The sequence below is a fragment of the Cenococcum geophilum genome (assembly GCF_001692895.1).
Source record: "Cenococcum geophilum 1.58 unplaced genomic scaffold K441scaffold_3, whole genome shotgun sequence".
Lineage (NCBI taxonomy): Eukaryota > Fungi > Ascomycota > Dothideomycetes > Gloniales > Gloniaceae > Cenococcum > Cenococcum geophilum.
The window spans coordinates 2976684-2999187 of NW_027137561.1; the positions used below are offsets into that span (position 1 = coordinate 2976684).

The following is a 22504-nucleotide window of genomic DNA, read 5'->3' on the forward strand; positions in this document are numbered from 1 at the left end:
AAGGCGGAGCGCTTATAAAGGGCTTGGCTAAAATACTAATTAAACCACCCTATAATGTACTAACAGCTTCTTTACTATAGATAGGGAGTAAATATACGAGATTAACTGGCTAAGGTAAGTCTACTGCTTAAGCAGTGTCCTGCTCCGTAAAGGGTAGGCGTTAGGAGTAGATTATATAATGCTATTTCTGCTAGGTAAGGCGTTATTAAGGGGTTATTGTTAGTTTCTGGTTCTAGTTTACAACTTTATACAAACGCCTCTAAATACTGCACTATTGGGGCTGTCTAAAAGCTAAGTTGCCTATTTACTTTATCTTAACCTTAGGCTAGGTTTATTAGCTGTTAAGGTAATAGGAAGTTGCGTTAAGATATATAATAGGGCTTAAGTGAAGCCACGTAACTAGATGGGCATTGCTATACGAAGCAACGCTTAACCAGCTGCCTTTATATCGCCATCTTAGAATAATTGGAAGAAAGGGGTTAGTACTAGCCCTTATTGTTTAATATAACCCTCCTATAGAGGTATAGTAAAGTAGGGTATAAATAGGGAAGGATTATGCTCCTATTATAGCTGTACTATAGTGTATTTATAATACTATACTAGTATCCCTAAGTTAATAAATTGGCTTAACTTTTGAGGTATAGTTAAAGCGGAGCCTACCGTTAGCTCTCCTATTAGCTAAGTAGTAAAGAGGAGCAGGATATAAAAGGCCTCTATATTCTTTAACCAGACTAGTACTAAGCACAGTATCCTTTAAGGAAGTCCCTCCTTACTTTCTCGCAAAGATACTTAAACCATTAGCTGCCTTATCTCTTTAACAATAAGCAACTCAAGCGACTTAGACGCTATAATAGAGGATACCACATTATATCGGATTAAGGTGCGCTTTAAACATTAAATCCTTTATAGAATACTGCTAATAGAGCTAGGATATACCGCTTACTTCTAATCCTAAGGGCTCTAATAAGGCCGTTAATATAATAGGGCAGGTATGCGATAGTTGCTTCCCTATAGTTTTATCTATTCGCTAGCTTATTAATATAAATAAGATATCTAGTTAGTACTAAAATGTAAAAGTGATTTAGAGAACTATAAGGAAATATTTACCCTGTATTAACGAGATGAAGAAGTCGTCTTAATATAGTCCGCTTAGTAACTCCTTCTAATAAAGCTTATTAACCCCTAGCTTACTCTATTAGGGGCAATAGAGAGACTAAATAGCTTAGTTAATTAATTTAGCTATAGGCTTAGCTAACTTAATAAGAAAATTAACAGCCTTAAAAAAACGACTATTATATTATAAGTTATCTAGGGAAGGTTAACAATTAGACTAATAGCTTAAGAAGTAACTAGGAAGAAATAAGAGATACTATTAGGCGGTTTTAAAATGAAATCTATACTCTTAAGAGAGATAGTAATAAAACTTTAGATTACGGAGATAAATGGGTTGTAAAGGCTAGAAATAAGATTACGGTATTTAAGAGGAAAAGGGTACGCTTAGCCTAAGGGTAAAGAAGTCTACAGAATTAAGGAGGAAATTTGTTGGCTTAAATAGTACGCTCTTTAGCTATTATATTATTTGCTTATTAAAGGAAATTTATATATTAGATTTAAGCTAGAACTAGCCTTGCCCTTTATAGCAAGTGTTTACTACATTTATATACTTAATTAGTAATAAGTTAGTAGATTTAACTAAGCTTAGTATATAAAGCAAGCAGAACCACACTCCTATATTATATATTTAAGTTTAGTTGCTCTTTACTAGCGTCTTCTTTACTAGTAGAGGATAGAATTTGTCCTTAAAATAGAAGTTAGTTTATAGAATAATAGAAGAAAAGGGGGCCTATAAAGGGTTTCTAGGTCTAAAGGCCATAAAGGCTATCTATCCCTTAACCCGCCAGCGTCTATATTAGGTTTAGCTCGTTTTAGGACTAGCTACGTAATTATTTATAGGCACTAGTACTCTTCAGCCTCGCTATATAAGAGCCCCACTATATTAGAGCCTTATATATCGCGGAATAAACTAAAACTAATAAGTATAATTAGTTATAGACTAGAAAACGCTGCCTACCCATATTTAGGCTATTATAGCTTAGTATTTAACTAAGCCCTGCGAAGCCTTAGTCTAAGCCACATTAGATTAGTATAACTTTTCCACGCCTAATCTTTAATCCTTTTTACGTTCGCTCGCACCTTGCTTCCTTCCTTACACTTTTCTCCCTAGTTATTTCCTTATTGCAAGACGCTACCGACGTATTCTTAACCTCCCTATACTTATCTACCATTATACCATCCTTATATACTAGCCTCTTTAATCTCCCCTTCCCGCCTACTATATCGGCCCTCCCGACGTAGCTTAAGACGCGTTCGCCCGTAATAGCAAATCTCTTTAAATTAGAGATAATTAAAACAAAACCTATTAGGGAAAGACTAAATAGTTTTCGCAATTTATTTAACTTAATTTATTAAGATCTAGATATCTCTAGCTCTTTAGACGCGCTGTATTAGATAAGTAGTAAAGGTAACTATTAATTTACTTAGTATAAGCTTTATCTAACGCTCGTAGAACTAAAGGATATTTTACTTAATTTAATACTAGCTCTATAGAGCCTTCCCGCTTCTTATTTATTGCTATCCTATAGCGGCAATAAAAACCTCTTTAGTAATCTATTAAGACTTAATTTAGCAGTTAATTCTAATAACTTTGATATTAAACGGTTCCTGCCTCTCTTAAATGCGATCCTTCATATTAAGCCTAACGAGATTATCTAGGAAAAGGTATATACCACCGTAATAAAGTTCACGCCTCCCCCCTAACCGCTACTATTCTACGTTTAAACCCCATATTTATACAATATAAGCAGCTTTATTAACTCGTCTAAACGCAGGGAATATATAGATTATATTCTAAAGGAGGAGCTAGGCCCTCTTTACGTGGGGATTCCTAGCTTATATAAAGCATTCTTTAAGGAAGTAAAAGGTCATAAAGAGGCAAGCGCCGCCGTTTTTAAGAAATATAAGGAAGGGGGAAATCTACTATACGCTAAGGGCGGCTGGCGTAATTAGCCTAAAAGCGTAAAGCAAAATAATATTCTAGAGTGGTTTAGTAACCTAATTAAGTTATTTTTGGGCTTTATAGAGGAGTATAGGTCCGCCCTAAAGATATAACAAATGCTTATTATATATACTAAGCAGCCCTTATAAGGGTCTATAGCGAAGTGAAAGCTAAATATTGGTTTTATAGATAATCTAATAGCTAGCGAAAGCTCTTAATGCCATTAGTTATATATACTTATACTAGGAGAGCTAAAGAGTAATCTAAATACCGATATACCCTTACAGGTATAGTTTGATTTGGGGAAATATATAAGAGAAGCCTTCGCCGCTTAGGACACTTATCGCTTTATCCTAGGCTTTACCCTTTATAAATTTATTATGCGGCTATAGGAGTATAACTAGGTAGAAGGTATTACATTATTACTATTTAATATTAATAAAGATGGACTATAGTTTACCTTAGCGATGTTAGGATTTCTCTAGATAAATAAGAAGCAGCTTAGGTTTAACCCTACTATTCTAATATTAGAAGGCAAGTAATACATTAAGGTTGTGCGCAATAACTAGACTAAGCGTCTTATCCTTAACAAACTTATAAAGTAGGCACCCTGCGTTACCGGTTAGGCGATAACTTACTAGAAAGCACACTGTGAGGGCAATATTAAGATACCCCTCATTATTAAAGACTTATAGCAGTACCTAGAGCGCGAGAAAGAAGGTAAACTGCTATATAAAGCGATAGAGAAAGAAGTAGTTAATATAGCTAGGTACTATCACCATAAAACTATTCGCGTTAGTAGATAAAATAATAATATCTATAATATTTATAAGGGGCTAGATATTATAAGTGCCATAAACTATAAGCTAGAAAGCTTAATAATTGTTAGATAACTTAAATAGAGCTACTTATTAATGAAATGGGTTAATTAATTAATGATCTTAATTATTAAGTTCGTTGATTGACCTAGGGCCCCTAGGGCTCTAAGGAGATTTACAATACACGTGTACCGTGCACGTGACTCGTGCACGTGACCCACGCCTTTAAAGAATACAGATTATTTAATATACCCTCTTAGCTTTAAGCTCTTTAAGGTTAAAGCTAACCACCTTCTCGTGTCCGTTAATGCGTTAATTAAACCATAATCTTATCTAAATCCTTCTGTCTCGCTCTAATATTCTCCCTTAAGTCCTCTAGTTACTTCTCCTTATTTAGCCGCTCCTTAATATCTACTATCCCAATTATATTAACGAAGCTTTAAAACCTCTACTTAGGCAGGGCCTTTGTAAGTCTATTAGCAATTATCTCCTTCGTTACTATCCATTAAAATCGTACTTATCTTTTTATATATTCCTAATATAGCTAGTGTTAATAGATATTAACGTATTAGAGCTTTATAATTAGCTTTGCTATATCTTCTATAATTAGTTAAAGCGTTTAAGTGTTATTACAGTTAATAATTAAGGGCTTATTTAGTTATAACGTTATTACTTTAAACAGCCTACTAATAAAGATAGCTTCCTTTACTGTCTATAATAGGGCTAATAGCTTAGCTTCTATACTTAACGTTATAACTATACCCTACTTATTTGCTTTCTAGGCGATCGGCCCCCTAAATAGCTTTATAATATATCCTTATAAGCTCTTTTTGTTAACGAAGTTGTCTATAAATAATACGTCGCTAGTATAGATAAATAATTACGCTTCCCTTCTACCGTCTCCGTCGTCTCGTCCTTAGTTATATATTCCTTTATCTCTCCCTTTACCGTTTATTCCTTCCTTATCTCCTCTATAGTAGATTGCTCTACTCCTTATACTATATAGGTACTGGATAACTTTATCTACCGCTTAATAATGCTCTTGGCTTAGGTCCTAATTAAACCTTACTAGCTATAATACTATAAAGGCAATATCCGGACGCGTTATAGTGGCTATATAGAGTACTAAACCTAGTTTTCTCTAATATAGTATTGTAGAAGCTAGTAGGGATATAGGACGGACTAATAGGTCTATATTAGAGGATAGACACATTAAACGGATTATATAGTAATTAGTAGGGAGGAGTTTTAATTCTGCTATAGGAGTATCTAGAAGACGCCCTCTAAGATCTATCTTATACTAGTTAGCTATCTTCTTAATATAAGCTTTCTAGGATAGCTATAGGAGCCTCTAGCTATAATTATATAGTATATAGATTCCTAGGAACTATTTTAGCTCGCTAAGGGTACTCATCTAGTATTCCTTGCTTAGCTCCTTTATTACTTCTTAAGCTTTCTTCTTATCTATCTTTTGGTAGCAGAAGACAATATCGTTAATATAGAAGAAGACGACTATTTTACCTTTTAGCATAATATATAGCTCCTAGGGTACTTCTTTAAAACCTAATTCGTTTAATAAGCTCGTGAGATTCTTCTACTATAATAGTAGTAATTGTTGTAGTCTATATAGGGCTTTTCTTAAGCGTAGTACTTTGTCTGTCTTTCCTTTATTAAACCCTAGCAGTAGCTTTATATAGACGACCTCGTTAAGATCGTAATAGATAAACATATTAACTGCATCTATCTATATCGTCTTTAGGTTAAATTTTATAGTGATCGCCATAAGGGTTTAAAAGGTTATACTAGCTAATATAGTAGCTCTCATAGGTAGGTCTCCTGGGGCCTATTAATTTCCGTAGACTACTAAGCGTGCCTTATATTTCTAGAAAAATCCATACTTATTTATTTTATAAACGAATACCTACATTAAGCTAAGGACCTGCTGTCCCTTTATATACTTTTTATCTATTTCTTAAAACGACCTTATTTAATAATAAGATTAGAGATAGGCTTGTTAAGCCTCTTAGAACTAATCTTAAAGAGGATATATATTAAGGTTTTAGATTAACTAGGGTAACAGAGGTAGGTTCTTCCTATATAATCTAATATCGCGTATTCTGCCTAATTTTAGCTTACTATCGTTAAGTTAACTGTTAAGGTTAAACTTCCTTCCTGCTAAGAAGGCGCCGTAATAGGCTAACGTAATCCTTTTAGTAATAAAGTCTTTAAACCTATTATTGCTAGCTTCCTTAAATAAGTCTTTAACTAAGTTATTAGACACCCCCTAAGTGTTAAACATATCTCCTACTTAATAAGTAACGTCTTAATTAGTACCTTATATACCTAACTTTATAGGATACTTAACGTAAAAGGTATATAGAGATTCTTTATCTTTTTTTATTAGAGGTAGTATATAGTACGTATCTTTAAGAGCTCTTGTAAGCTCGAGATCTGCTAACTTATTAAAGGTTTAAACTAGCTTATTAATGTCGTTATTGTCTTCCTCTTAAATTAACGGTTTAAATATTTCTTTATCGTCTTCTAAAAGGACATTATTCTTAGTTAAGGTATTAAGGAGTTAAATCTTCTTAATTAGCGTGTCTAACTTAGCGTATAGGTCCGTTAAGATATCTATTTACTTGCCGTTAAAGAACATCTTCTTATTAAAGATAACGTCCCTAGTAGAGATAATAATACCTTTATATAGGATCTAGATCCTATANATATTNGTANAGTTATAGCTAATAAGGTAGCCGATATAGGCTCGCGGATCTAGCTTATTTAGCCTTTTCTTCTTTAGCTAGGCGTCCAACGTTATCACGTACGCCCTACAGCCGTAGGCTTTTAGGTGCGCTAGTTATGGCTTTCTTAACCTATTAGCTAGGAAGGTATAGAACTTCTTATATAGCAATTTCTAACTATTACTTTTTAGTGGCGTTTAATCTTAAAGGTATACTGTATAGTTAACTATCTCGTTCTATAGGTCGTATAGTAAATTAGTAGCAATTCTTATTACTCGTAATCTCTTAATAATTACACCCCCTAAGCGTTTGGCGGTACCGTTCTAAGCTTAGGTATATAGCACTAAAGGCTTAAATATAATTCCTTAAGTCTATAGCTATTTAAGGGTTCTCCTTCTTCTTAGCTTATTGTCTAATCTAATAGTATTAACCTTAAGGTTATACCTCAGACAAATCCATTAGGTAAAATCTTTAAGTACTTATAGTGTCTCCTTCTCTTTGCTATATATTGTTATAAAATACAGAAAGGTTCTTCCTAAGAAGGTATTATAGATAAATATAACTCGTATAAATCTAGTATACGCTTCCTTAAGGTTAGTCTAGTTAATATAGAGGTTAAGATAAGGTTTATTAATATTTTATTTTAAGAACCTTCTTAAGACCTAACGCTTAATTTTAGCGAGACTGTAATATTAATATTCCGTTATCTTTAAGCCTTAAAGCTTAACTCTTAAGGCGTTAAGACCTAAATAATAAAGGCTTATAGGTTCTAAATAACCTAGACGCAGATACCATAAACGTATATCTCCTTTTAAATCTAAATAAGCGTCTCTTAATAATACTCTGCGCTTCTATTAGTATAGCAGTCGGCTTATATTAAACGCTAATAGACTTCCTAGTTAGACGCATTTAATAGTCTATTATCCGTAATATTCTTCTATTTAATATAGGATTGTATTATCCTCTTAAACTAGAAGATTGTTGTCTCCTTTATTGTCCTAATAGTACCCATATTTTTAAAGTAGATAAAACAATATAAGATTTGTATTAAAGTCTATATAAAAGGTAATGTCCTTAAGATATAGGGTTCCCTTACTCTTGTCTAGTTTTATAACTTAGATATTAATATTACTATAACCTAGTATAGGCACTTCTAAGCTACTAGCGATAATATATTTGTGTCTTAAAGCTTTCCTAAAATTATAAAAATAAGAGAGGTTATTAAAGATATAGAGAGTGGTTCCTAAGTTAAGAATAGTTAATAGCTTTAGTAGATGGATTTAACCTATATAATATAATTCTAGAAATATTATATTAGCTTCTCCCTTAATCTTAACTTCCTAACTCTCGTCCTATTATTATTAAGCCTTATCTTCCTATTCTTTAAGTCTAATCTTTATAACTTAGTTAGTGAGATTCTTATTCTTTTTTACCTTCTTTAGTGCCCTATTAATGCGCGCATCTCCTATTATAACTCCTATAGGTCTCTTATCTTTAAATAAATACCAACAGTCCTATAGGGAGTGTCCTTATATTCCGCACACTAAGCACTTAGGCGTTAGCTTCTTATAGGACATCTCCTTATCTACTAGTATCCTGGCTCTCTTTAAGCGTCTATTACATACTAAGGCTCTTCCTCTTCGTAAACCTTTAGTAGTATTAGAGTGATCCTTAATAGCTTACTCTGCGAAGTCTACATTAAAGGTACTCCCTCTTATAGTAGTATTGGCTTTCTTTAAGGGTGTTCTAAGTCCTTATAGCTCCTTTACTACTCTACAGTATTTAGAAGATCTCGACTTTTACGGGTTATTTAACTTAGTAGTATACTTTATACAGTAGGCGTTGCTAAAAGGTTAAATAACTTCTACTAAATCTTAAAGCTAGATTTTATTGGATATTTAAGGGATCTTATACTTCTTTCCTAGTACTATTATATGTTCCCATTAATCTAACCACTAATTTAATTTTAATAAGTGTTTAAACCCCTTAAGGGCTTCTATATATTAGTGTTGTACCTTCTTCCTAATAAATAATAAGGTAGGTTCTATGTTCTCCTTTAATTAGGATAGCCATTCTTTAACTATTAAAGAAGGGTTAAGCAGTAGCTTCTTCTAAATTAATACTATGGTTATAATTTAGGTGCGTATCTATTATAGATACTCTTCCTATTTTAGGAAGTACTTTATATCCTAATTATAGTATCGTCTGCTATTCTTATACGCTTTTTATTAATTCGTTAAGAGCTATATATATAAGGTTGCATTCTCGTTAAAATCTATAACCTTTAGATAAGGTGGTTTTTTAAGTAGACCTTCTTAAGGTGCTTTTATGGCTGGGTTAACGTGGGCCCAAATTTGCTAATCTATAAGGACTCGGAGTTGCTATAGCTATTGTTCCCAGTCTTCTAGCTTATTAAGGATAATCGTAGTCAATAAACTTAACGTCGGTGGAGTCATTTAACTGATAGGCAAAGGAGGAATTAAGATGGTATTTTGTCGTTAGGATCGTCCTTGTTAGTATAAGGGCGCGAAGAGACTTCGGGAAAGATTCGAAGGAATAATATAAATTCTATCTAAACCTAAGGGTATATAGCTCTTGCAGAGAATAAGACGTTGCGTAAAGAAGAGAAAGGAAATACAAGAGAATCATATAATTAAATAGTCAGGGGCTTGGTGGTCGATGCGTGCGCACGTGCGCACGCGGTCTTCGACGGACTTCGGTAGAATTCGATTGATCTGGCAGAACTTGGCAGAAGTCGATCAAGCTGGCAGAATTCGGCAGAATTTGGTCAAAGCGTCGGAATTCATCTGTCGAGTGTTTCTGTCAGATAATCTATATTCTCTAGAGGCGTAGACCATGCACGAGTCACGTGCACGAGTCACGTGCATTGTAAACCTCTTCATCTGAGCCCGAGGGCCCTAGGTCCAACATCAATCAACCCATTTCATTAATGAACAGCTCAATACAAGTTACGTGACAGTTATAAGCCCGGTCCGCCGACCCAAGAAGCTATTCAGCTAATACTTAATCATTTAAAGAGATTTTACCTTATTATTAGACTCTAACACCTTATTGTCCTCATCATCTTAGGACGCAGACTCTGACAGAAATCCTACCTTAATTATCACAGGACGAGATTCCACGAGATTCCACGAGATTCCACCTTAATCGTCATAGGACGATCCTGATGATAAGGACGATCCTAATAATAAGGACGATCCTAATAACGAGGACGATCCTAACAACAAATTCCATCTTAATTCCCATCTGCCTATTAGTTAAATAACTCCACTAAGGTTAAGGTCGTCTACTATAATCATCCTTAATAAGCCAGAAGACTAGAAGTAATAGATCTGGCAACTATAAGCCCTTATAAATAAACGAATTTAGGCCTACGTTAACCTAGATAATATAGCACCTTAATAAGATCTACTATAAGAACTAGCCTATCTAGAAGTTATAGATTTTAATAAGAATGTAACCTTATATATATAGCTCTCGACGAATTAATAGAGGGCGTATAAGAATAGTAGACGATACTATAACTAAGATATAAAGTACTTCCTAAAATAGGAAGAGCATTTATAATAAATATGCACCTAGATTACGTCTATAGTATTAATTTAGAAGAAGCTATTACTTAACCCTTCCTTAACAGTTAAAGAATGGCTATTTTAACTAAAGAAGAACACCGAACCTACCTTATTATTTATTAGAAAGAAGGTATAACACTAATATATAGAAGCTCTTAAGGGGTTTAAATAGTTATTAAAATTAAACTAATGGCTAGATTAATGGGAATACGTAATAGTACTAGAAGAGAAGTATAAAATCCCTTAAATATTAGAAGAAATTTGGCTTTAAGATTTAGTAGACATTATTTAACCTTTTAGCAACGCCTATTATATAAAGTATATTACCGAGTTAAATAACCCTTAGAAGTTAAGATTTTCTAAATACCGTAGAGTAGTAAAGGAGCTATAAGAAGTACTTATAAGACCCTTAAAGAAAGCTAATACTACTATAAGGGGGAGTACCTTTAATATAGACTTCGTAGAGTAAGCTATTAAGGATTACTCTAATACTACTAAAGGTTTATAAAGAGGAAGAGCCTTAGTATATAATAGACGCTTAAAGAGAGCCGGGATACTAGTAGATAAGGAGACGTCCTATAAGAAGCTAACGCTTAAGTGCTTAGCGTATAGAATATAAGGTCACTCCCTTAAGAACTATTAGTATTTATTTAAAGATAAGAAACCTATAGGAGTTATAATAAGAGATACTCGTATTAAAAGGGCACTAAAGAAGGTAGAAAAGAATAAGAATCTTACTAACTAAGTTATAAAGATTAAACTTAAAGAATAGGAAGATAAGGCTTAATAACAATAGGATAAAAGCTAGAAGATAGTTAAGATTAAGGGAAAAGCTAATACGATATTCTTAGAATTATATTATACCGGTTAACTCTATTTACTAAAGCTATTAACTATTCTTAACTTAGGAACTACTCTCTATATCTTTAATAACCTCTCTTATTTTTATAACTCTAGGAAAGCTTTAAAATATAAATACGTTATCGCTAGCAGCTTAGAAGTGCCTATACTAGGCTATAGTAATATTACCGTCTAAGTTATAAAACTAAATAAGAGTAAGGGAAACCTACGTCTTAAGGACGCTGCCTTTTATACAGACTTTAATATAAATCTAGTGTTATTCTATCTACTTTAAAAACGAGGGTACTACTAGGATAATAAAGAAGATAATAATTTTCTAGTTTAAAAGGATAATATAATCCTATATTAAATGGAAGAATGTTACAGATAATAGACTATTAAATACGTCTAATTAGGAAACTTAAAATTCGTATTTAATATTAGCCGTTTAACGCGCCGTTAACGGAAGTAGATATTATTAAGAGATATTTATCTAGATTTAAAAGGTAATATACGCCTATAGTATCTGCGTTTAGGTTATCTAGGACCTATAAGCCTTTATTATTTAGGTCTTAACGCCTTAGAAGTTAAGCTTTAAGGCCTAAAAACAATAGAATGTTAATATTATAGTCTCGCTAAAATTAAGCGTTAGGTTTTAAGAAGGTTCTTAAAATAGAAAATTAATAAACCCTATCTTAACCTCTATATTAACTAGACTAATCTTAAGAAAGCGTATACTGGATTTATATAAGTTATACTTATCTATAATATCTTCTTAGGAAAATCCTTTCCATATTTTATAATAACATATAGTAAGGAAAAGAAGATACTATAAGTACTTAAAGATTTTATCTAATGGATTTGTCTAAGGTATAACCTTAAAGTTAATACTATTAGATTAGATAATAAGCTAGGGAAAAAAAGAACCCTTAAATAGCTACGGACGCAAGGGATTATATTTAAGCCTTTAGCGCTATATACCTAAGTATAGAACAGTACCGCTAAACGCTTAGGGGGTGTAATTATTAAAAGAGCACGTGTAATAAGAATTGCTGTTAATTTACTATACGACTTATAGAACGAGATAGTTAACTATATAGTCTACCTTTAAGATTAAACGCTACGGGAAAGCTTTGGTTGGAAATCGCTATATAAGAGGTTCTATGCCTTCCTAGCTAATAGGAGATTAAGAAAGCCGTAACTGGCGCACCTAAAAGCCTACGGCTGTAGAGCGTACGCGATAACGTTGGACGCCTAGCTAAAGAAGAAAAGGCTAAGCAAGCTAGATCTATAAGCCCATATTAGCTACCTTATTGGCTATAACTCTACTAGTATTTATAGGATCTAGATTCTATATAAAGGTATTATTATCTTTATAAGGGACGTTATCTTTAATAAAAAGACGTTTTTTAATAGTAAGTAAACAGATATCTTAAAGGACCTATACGCTGAATTAGATATACTAATTAAGAAGATTTAACTCCCTAATACCCTAACTAAGAATGAGGTTCTTTTAGAAGATAATAAAGAAATATTTAAACCGTTAATTTAAGAGGAAGATAACGATATTAAAGACGAACTAGTTTAAACCTTTAATAAGTTAGCAGATCTCGACCTAGTAAAAGCTCTTAAAGATGCGTATTATACGCCACCTTTAATAAAAGAAGATAAAGAATCTCTATGCGCCTTTTACGTTAAGTACCCTATAAGGTTAGATATACTAAATTAGGACATTATCTAATAAAAAGGAGACGGGTTTAATACTTAGGGGGTGTTTAATAACTCGGTTAAAGACTTATTTAAAAAAGCCTGCGATAATAGGTTTAAAGACTTTATTACTAAAAGGATTACTTTAGCCTATTATAGCGCCTTCTTAATAGGACGGAAGTTTAACCTTAATAGTTAACTTAATAATAGCAAGCTAAAATTAGGTAAAATACGCGATGTTAGATTATATAGGAAGAACTTACCTCTGCTACCTTAGTTAATCCGCAACCTTAATACGTATCCTCTTTAAGATTAGTTCTAAGAAGCTTAATAAGCCTACCTCCAATCTTATTATTAAATAAAGTTGTTTTAAGAAATAGATAAGAAGTACGCAAAGGGATAATAGGTCCTTAGCTTAATATAGGTGTTCGTTTATAAGATAAATAAGTATAGGTTTCTCTAGAAATATAAGACACGCTTAATAGGCCCTAGGAGACCTACCTACGAGAGCTACTATATTAGCTAGTACGACCTTCCGAACCCTTATAGCGATTACTATAAAATTTAACCTAAAGACGATATAGATAGATATAGTTAATGCGTTTATCCATTACGATCTTAACGAGGTTATCTATATAAAGTTACTGCTAGGGTTTAATAAAAGAAAAATAGACAAAGTACTGCGCTTAAGAAAAGCCCTATACGGACTATAACGATTACTACTATTATAGTAGAAGAACCTTATAAGCTTATTAAACGAATTAGGTTTTAAAGAGATACCTTAAGAGCCGTGTATTATACTAAAAGGTAAAATAGTTATCTTTTTTTATGTTAACGATATTGTCTTCTACTACTAAAAGATAGATAAGAAGAAAGCTTAAGAAATAATTAAGAAGCTAAGCAAGGAATATTAAATAAGTACCCTTAATAAGCTAAAATGGTTTCTAGAAATCTATATACTACGTAATTATAGCTAAAGGCTCCTATAGCTATCCTAAGAAGCCTATATTAAGAAGATAGCTAACTAGTATAAGATAGATCTTAAAAGGCGTCTTTTAGACACTCCTATAGNAGAATNNGAACTCCTNCCTACTAATTACNNTATAATCCGTCTAATGCGTNNNTCCCCTAATATAGACCTATTAGTCCATCCTATATCCCTACTAGCCTCTACAATACTATATTAGAGAAAATTGGGTTTAGTACTCTATATAGCCACTATAACACGTCTAGATATTACCTTTACAGTATTACAGCTAATAAGGTTTAATTAGAACCTAAGCTAAGAGTATTATTAAGCGGTAGATAAAGTTATCTAGTACCTATATAGCACGAGAAGCAGAGTAATCTACTATAGAGGAGATAAGAAAGGAATAAATAGTAGAGGGAGAGATAAAGGAATACGCGATAAAGGACGAGATAATGGAAGAGACGGTAGAAGTAAAGCGCAATTATTTATTTATACTAGCGATATATTATTTACGGACAACTCTATTAATAGAAAGAGCTTATAAGGATATATTATAAAGCTATTTAGAGGATTAATTATATAGAGAGCAAATAAGCAGGGTATAGTTATAACGTCAAGTATAGAAGCCAAGTTATTAGCCCTATTATAGATAGCAAAGGAAGCTATTTTTATTAGTAGGCTATTTAAAGCAATAATGTTAAGGCTAAACAAGCCCTTAATTATTAAATATAATAATACCTAGATGCTCTAACTAATTATAAAAAATATAGTAAAGCTAATTATAAAGCTCTAATACGTTAATATCTATTAATACTAGCTATGTTAGGAATATGTAATAAAATAAGTATAATTTTAATAGACAGTAATAAAGGAGATAATCGCTAATAGACTTATAAAGGCCCTACCCAAGTAGAGGTTTTAAAGCTTCGTTAATATAATTAGAATAGTGGATATTAAAAAGTAGCTAAATAAGGAGAAGTAACTAGAGGACCTAAGGGATAGTATCAGAGCAAGACGGAAGGATTTAGATAAGATTAGAGTTTAATTAACGTATTAATAAGCACGAGAAGGGTTACTAAGGCGCTAGCCATAAGCGAGCTAATAGCGATTTTCTATCCCGGGGATGGAAAATCCTGATTGGTTGGCAGAAGTTGGCAGAATGTGGCAGGAAAGTGGTTAGCTTTGACCTCAAAGAGCTCGAAGCTAAGGGGGTGTGTCAGATAATCTGTATTCTCTAGAGGCGTAGACCGTGCACGAGTCACGTGCACGAGTCACGTGCATTGTAAACCTCTTTATCTGAGCCCGAGGGCCCTAGGTCCAACATCAATCAACCTGAAGACAAGATCATCAATTAATCAACCCATTTCATTAATGAACAGCTCAATACGAGTTACGTGACAGTTTCACCGAGACATTCCTACTGTAACTGGGCTAGTCCCCTTACAGTTAGGATCGTCCTTTGACGATTAAGGTGGAATCTCATAGAATCTCGTGTTAGAATCGTCCTGTAACCATCAAGGTAGGATTTCTATTAGAGTCTACGTCCTTGACGATAAGGTGTCAGAGTCTAATAATAAGGTAGAATTTCTTCAAATAATTGAGTAATAGCTGAATAGCTTCTTAAGTCGGCGGACCGGGCTTATAACTGTTAGATAACTCAAATAGAGCTATTCGTTGATGAAATGGGTTGATTGATTGATGATCTTAATTGTTGAGTTCGTTGATTGACCTGGGGCCCCTGGGGAGATTTACAATGCACGTGCACCGTGCACGTGACTCGTGCACGTGACCCACGCTTTAGAGAATATAGATTATCTAACAATAATACCTCTAAGACTAGGTGGAGTATAAATTAGTATAAGGAAAGGTCGAAGTTCTAATAAAAAGAGATCTTTTAGCTATACTAAGCTATTACCTAGCAAGCGCATGTGTTTAGGCTCTTTAAAGCACCCTATTAAGCAGAATTAAGTCTATTAGCGCGTTATTACTTATAATTATAGCAAGCCTCTTTATAAGGCAAGGTCCTGGGTTTTATTACTTACTATATTAAAGGGTGGTATTATAGGGTATAAGTCTTTATATATAAAAGCCGGTATCCTCTAATATAATATTTTAATAGGCAACGTCTTAATGAATAAGGAAGAGGATAATCCTTTTTAGCCGTTATTCTTAATTAATCTTAATCTCGCAATTAAAAAGTAGTGGGAAGGAGCTTTAGAAGTATAAAGTAAGACTAATATAAGAGCGTTTATAGCTATAGAAGTGCTTTTAGGCGAGAAATACTTAGCCTAGTATAATTTCGAATTATTTTTTTAGGTGCTATTTTAGATTTGCGTACACTATAACAGGCTAAGTAAAGGTATTAGTCTAACTAAGTTTAAGTACTAAAACTATAAAAATACTACAAAGCTAGCCGACCTAAAAAAGGGAAGGGTGACTAATAAAGGGGATTTTCTTAAGACTGTAGAAGATAACTTTTTGCTATACTATTAGCTACTAATCCCTTAGGTTAACAAATTGCGGAGAGTAGTATTTCTAGGTGGTAGGAGGCAAAAAGGAACAAATAAAAACTTTCCTTCCTAGATAAAGGAGGTGCTTTAAGAAGTAAGAAAGGATCTAAAGGTATTAGCGGAGTAGATAGCTTTATAGCGAGTCTTATATTCTAATATTTAATTAAATTGGATTATACCGCGTAGTTTCTCTAGCAACTCGCCCCGTTAATTAACCTATTATTACACGACCCTTAATTCTATTCCTACTTAAACTTCTATTAATATCCCCTTAAGCGCACTAAAGACTTTCTATTAGCTAGCTAGTAAGGGGAAATAAAGTAGGACTGGTATATTATAATGCCCTACAACCGTACTATCTTCCATTCCTTTAACAAACTTAAAGAGTACCTATTTAATGGGTTTATAGGCATTATCGTAATATAACTAGTAGTCTTAGTCACCAATTAGATTAAAATTTTTAGCAGTTAAGCTTTTCTTAATACTAGGTAGGCCCTATTAATAGTTAAATCTATTTATTTTAATATATCTACCTTAAGTCGATCTATACGCCATTTATATCTCTTCCCATTAAAATCCACTATAGGATATTCTCCTTCCTTAGCGATTATGCGGATATTTTCTACCTCTTATTAGTAGATCTTTATTTCTAGCGCATTGGTTAGTAAAAACTTAAACAAAAAATCCTATTTAGCCTTTGTTTACTAGCAGATAATATTACGGCACTAATGTGCGTAACCTAGATAGGGCCTAGTTAGGGGGGCTCGCTTACGTCTTAGCTCCATATATATAGACGTGTCCTTTCCACGACCTTCTTCTGCTCCTTATCTTAATATCCTTATTAGTAGACAATCTAATTATATAGGCTTGCATACGTTCTTTACGGCGCTTATACCTCGATTAACTACGTCGCTATAATATTATATTAAGATCCCTTAACCAATTACAGGCTATTATATCCTAGGTTAAAGAAGCCCTATAGCCTAAGGTAGTTAATAGGTAACGGAGCCCTATATACTAGCAGGTAAAGGAAGAAAGGAGAGCCTAACTCCTATAATAAAGAAGGTAGGAGATGTATACTCTAAGATAAAGCAGGAATTATTATTATTAAAGTCCTATAGTGGCTAGGTATGAATCCCTACACTATATAGGTACCCCTTATACTTATTATTACCGTAGTCCTATAGTGGCCGGGTATAAGATCCCTACACTTATAGGCACCCTCCCTTATATTCTCTTTTTTTTTTCTCTCTTTATTAAACGGCCGCCTATGCTATAGGGAAGCACGTGCTGAGATAGTAACCTCTTTTTAACTATACGATCTTAACTAACTGATTAAGTAACGCGTATATCTATTAACTAAACCTGTATGCCTACCTACCTGCCTACTAATTAATCGATTAAATAACAACCGACCGTACGTCTCCTTCGGACGCTTACACCGTATTACTACCTAAATAGTCCTTTTTAATAGATACTAAGCCACGTATACTGCGAGAAACGAAATTAGTTAATACTAAGACTAGTACTATACACTAGCTATAAAGAACAACCCTAATTAATACTAAGTTGTATAAGCTTTAAGGAACGAAATTACTAGAACTATTAACGCTAGTATTACTCTGCTATTAACTACCGATTGTGCCAATATATATACAATATATATACTAGACAATAGTAGTGCCGCTATACCTACTATAACCTAACTATAACTGTGCCGATACGCCTATAGTCTATTAACCGTATAATTGTGCTATTACGCCTGCGATCTATAACTTCTGCTTATATTATACTGCTACAATAAACGGCTATACTGCCCTGCCATAGTTAATGAGATAATAATTATGCCTCTACGCCTATAATTACTCAACCAATTAATAGCCTAAGCTCTATATTCGACCTACTATTATAAGATAACCGATAAACGAACTCTGCGCTTAACTACTATTGTTACCGCTGCTAGTACCGTACTACTACCCGAACACAGCTGCTCCTACCTATAGCTAAACCTTAATTTAACCACTACTGCTCTTGCCTATAGTACCACAATTAACTTCTACTGCTACGCCCTTAGCACTATAATTAACCCTCGCTACTTTGCTTATAGCATTTTAACTAACCCTCGCTGCTCTGCCTGTAGCATCTTATTAACTACTACTGCTCTACCTATAGTAAAATAACGACAACTGTATAAGGGATTAAGCACCTAAGGATAAAGCTTAAGGGCAAGCTTTTTTAAAGGGGGGGGTAATGTTACGGCACTAATATGCGTAACCTAGATAGGGCCTAGTTAGGGGGGCTCGCTTACGTCTTAGCTCTATATATATAGACGTGTCCTTTCTACGACCTTCTTCTGCTCTTTATTTTAATATCCTTATTAGTAGACAATCTAATTGTATAGGCTTGCATACGTTCTTTACGGCGCTCGTGCCTTAATTAACTGCGTCGCTATAATAGATAAAACCTTAATCTACGTTGGCTTTTATACCTCTACTAAGCCCCTAGATAACCCTATAGGTCTCCTTACTACTAATAAAATAGAAGAACTCTAGGCCGGTCTAGACTCGGACAATAATTACGAGGATGGCGGTATATAGGTATTATACGCGTCCGACGGACCTGTAAATCTCTATAAACTTGCATAAGTACGCTATAACGACATCACTAAAGCACTATGGCCTACGTTATTCTAGCTAAATATTTGCTTCTATTTTAGGATATCTGGCTAAAAGGACATAATATGTCTATTTAGGATAGTAGAAAAAAATTTAAAAGCTTTCCTAGAACTAGAACGCTTACAAGTACTTATATTAGCCTCTCTAAAGCTAAAATAGTTTTTTCTACCTAGTAAGGAGTGGGTATTAAGGGATCTTATAATAAGGGAGTTTGTTAGAGCTAATACTATAGCTTTTAAACCGGATCTTGTAAAAGGCCCGCTAATTAAGGGGTTAGGGTTTAGCGAAGTTGTCCTATTAAGGATTTGTTGGAGTAGTAATCTAGATAAAAGCGTACTGCGTAAACTACTGCTTTATAGGGGTGCGTAGGCGGGACATTAACTAAATATTATAACTACTAAGAAATTGCAAATAGAGAAGGGAGAAGAAGGGACTAATAAATAAGAGGATATTAATAAGAAGGTTACGGAAGAGGTAGAAACTATTTAGGAATCTAAGTTTAGGGAGGAATAGGTTAGCAAAATGCTTAACAGCTAAAGGTGCTAGTAGAGAAGATAGAATAATATTTTATTGTCCTCTATATAAGTAAAGATTTGGGCGGCTAAGGCTAGGTAGTAGCCTTAGTTAAAACGTATATAAAATAGCGTAGGGCGAATTACCGGGGCTAAATAAACCTAGGAAAGCGGATAACCTAATCTTCCGCTAGATTATTAAGTCCCTATACCCTACTATCCTATATAGGCTTTATATTTCCACAAAACACGTAATTTACTTCCTAGCCTATTAGAAGCAGCCTTATACCGCCTAAATAGAGGCTATAGAAGAATTAATCCCCTACTTTAACTAATCCCCTACTTAAATAAATCCCCTATAGGAGCCAATGCCTACGTATTTCGCCGCTTTATAGGAACTAGTCCCCTACTTTAAAAAATCCCCTATAGGATTAAGTCCCCTACTCTAACAAATCCCTTTCTTTAACGAATCCCCTATAGGTACTAATACCTATATATTCCGCCGCCTTATAGGAACCAATCCCCTACGGCTTATATTTCTATACGGCATTACTCCCCTATAGGAGCTATTAGCTATATCTATTACTCCCTTACGGGAACCAATCCCCTATAGCTCCCGTTCTTATATTCTAAACTAAAATTATTATTTAGTATATAGTAACCATATTTTCTACTACCCTATAAAAACTATACTCTATAGCTCCTACTCCTATATAGCTTTTACTCCCCTATAGGAACTAATAGCGATTTTTTTTACTCTCTTACGGAAACTAATCTTTTATAGCTTTTAGTTCTCTATAAGAACTAATACCTATATCCTCCGTTACCTTATAGCTTTTAGTTCCCTATAGAAACTAATACCTACCTCTCTTACTCCCCTACGGGAGCTAATGCCCTATAACCCCTGTTCTCTAATTCCTAAATCTATAAGCGGTTTGCCTATATTATAGCCTACTATATAAGCCTTGTTGTTATAGGAGTAAGTAAGTATGTAGGCTTATACCCTATATAGGAATAAAAGTTATTTACACACTAGTTACCTGCAATCGCGGTTTTAGAAAGATAGTAGGCACTTTAGGCTATTTAGTTATATTTATTAGAATACGGGCCTATAACTAGAAATTTAATTTATAACTATCTAACTATATTTATATTCAAAATCACAGCCGCCTAGAAGTCTTAAAAAGTGGAAAATACTTAGTAGTAAACGCTTAGGTTACTAGCTTAACCTAGACTACTAAGGTTATAGTTAAACTTATTACCTAGTTACAGAACTGTGTCTAGATACTAAATAGACAACGGTTTTTTTTCCTTATATGCTAAGGTAAGGGCTGCTCCTATAGCATTTTTAATCTATAAAATGTAAATAATTTAGCATAAAACTTCTCTACTAGGGCTTATATATGCCTACCTATTAGCCATTAAGCTCCCGTTCCGCTAATTTGTTAAAATCATTAAAACTAAATCTTGTCCTATTAGTTGTATTTGCCTTCCCTAGGAAACTAGCCTAAAGCCCTATCTCGTATCAATGCCTAAGGGAAGGTATCTTATAGCTATATATATTCTACTTTATATTATATTATTAAAGTCTTTAATATAATTAGTAGTAAGGATTATAATTCCTTTATAGTATTTAAGTTTCCGTAGAAAATTTATAATTAGGTTATTACCCATATAATTTAATAACCGTTGCTTTATAAATACGTCAGCTTTATTTAATAAAAGTATAGCATCCTAATAGTTGGCCTGCCGGAAAGTACGAGAAAGCTTAATTTTAACCTACTTTAGTTTAGTAGCTAGGTCTCCACTAGATAACTAAAAGAGTTAGGCAAATAGTAGTAGTTTAAATAATTAGGGCGTACTGTGTAAAGCGGCCTTTATAGCTCTTCTAAAAGCTCTTTAGCGGTCAAGGTCTTACTAACTTTAGTAGGACCACTAATGCTCTGCGTTAGTTTTCTTTAAGGATAAAGCAGAACGGAGCTTGTACTATAGTAGTATAATTAAGCCACGTCCTTTGCCTAGTATAAAATTATTAAACTAAGCCTTCTTTACGTAAGAAGCTGCAAGAGCCTAAATAAGCCCCTTTTAGTCCTTTAGAATGGCAAGGTTCTAAAAGAAGAGAGGGTTCCACTTAATATCGCTAATATTGTTAACAGTAAACTCTACTACAGGATATTAAATTAGCTTTGCAGTCTTCTTAGCTTATAAATTTAAGAACTTATACTAAAACTTACTATTAAGACTAAACCCTAATATAGTTAGACTGTAAATAAGTAAGTTATTATTTTTTAACTCTGTAGGCTCCTTACTATTACTCTTAACTTTATTAAGTTTCTCCTCCGCTAGGTTATTAAATAGTTTAGTAAAATTAAATATATATATATATTGCTATTTGTATACTTTTACAGTTTATTAACGCTAGGTTTAGTGTAGTTCGGATTATACTCTTAAAAAAGTACTAGGTTAACTATAATCCGACTATTAATAGATAACTTAGTCGGCTTTCCTTTCTTTATATAAAAGGCTTTGTCTTTATACTGTTAGTAGTGCGTCTCTATTAATAAAATATATTTACAACCTCTGTTAGCAAGGTCTCGCTTCTCTTCCTTTACGTTAGGGTGGTATTTAAGGGGAAATCATCTAAGGCTGTGTATTGGCTTTGACCCCTAGAACGTCTAAATACCAACTATGGTTAAAGCCTTACTAAATGTTTTGCCATCGAAATTTAAATACCAGCCTTTAACGCGGAAGTATTTATCTCCTTTATTATTCTTTTTTACTTCGCCTAAGTTAAATCTTATATATCTGCGCTTATTGGTGCTATAGCATTTCCTATACACCAATTTATTCGGCTTAAAGAGAGTCTAAAGTAGATTAAATATAATTTCTCCGCTATCTTATAGCGATGCGAGGCGCTATTTTGTTAAGGTATATATATCCCTAATATAGTTTACTAAGAGGTTAAGGTAAGTACTGTTCTTTAGGGCTCCCTTATAAACTTCCAGCTTAGGGAGGAAGTGGTATAATAGACTCCGCTTAACCTGGTCTTAAATTAGCAGTTAATTTAGGGTATTAAAAAGTCC

General features: G+C 33.5%; 3 protein-coding genes across 3 annotated transcripts; 2 read left to right on the forward strand and 1 right to left on the reverse strand.

The window, feature by feature from the left end:
• Positions 1-2838: 2838 nt before the first annotated feature.
• On the forward strand, positions 2839-3066 carry K441DRAFT_537921 (uncharacterized protein; the record flags this gene model as incomplete). Its single annotated transcript, XM_067642505.1, has 1 exon — positions 2839-3066. A coding segment is annotated over one exon (228 nt), but the record flags the coding sequence as incomplete, so codon positions are not given.
• A 16002-nt stretch (positions 3067-19068) lies between these two features.
• On the forward strand, positions 19069-19224 carry K441DRAFT_419268 (uncharacterized protein; the record flags this gene model as incomplete). The annotated part of the gene is made up of 1 exon (XM_067641535.1): positions 19069-19224. A coding segment is annotated over one exon (156 nt), but the record flags the coding sequence as incomplete, so codon positions are not given.
• Positions 19225-20990: 1766 nt separating this feature from the next.
• K441DRAFT_536391 (uncharacterized protein) lies at positions 20991-21152 on the reverse strand (the record flags this gene model as incomplete). Its single annotated transcript, XM_067642411.1, has 1 exon — positions 20991-21152. A coding segment is annotated over one exon (162 nt), but the record flags the coding sequence as incomplete, so codon positions are not given.
• Between the last annotated feature and the right edge of the window lie 1352 nt (positions 21153-22504).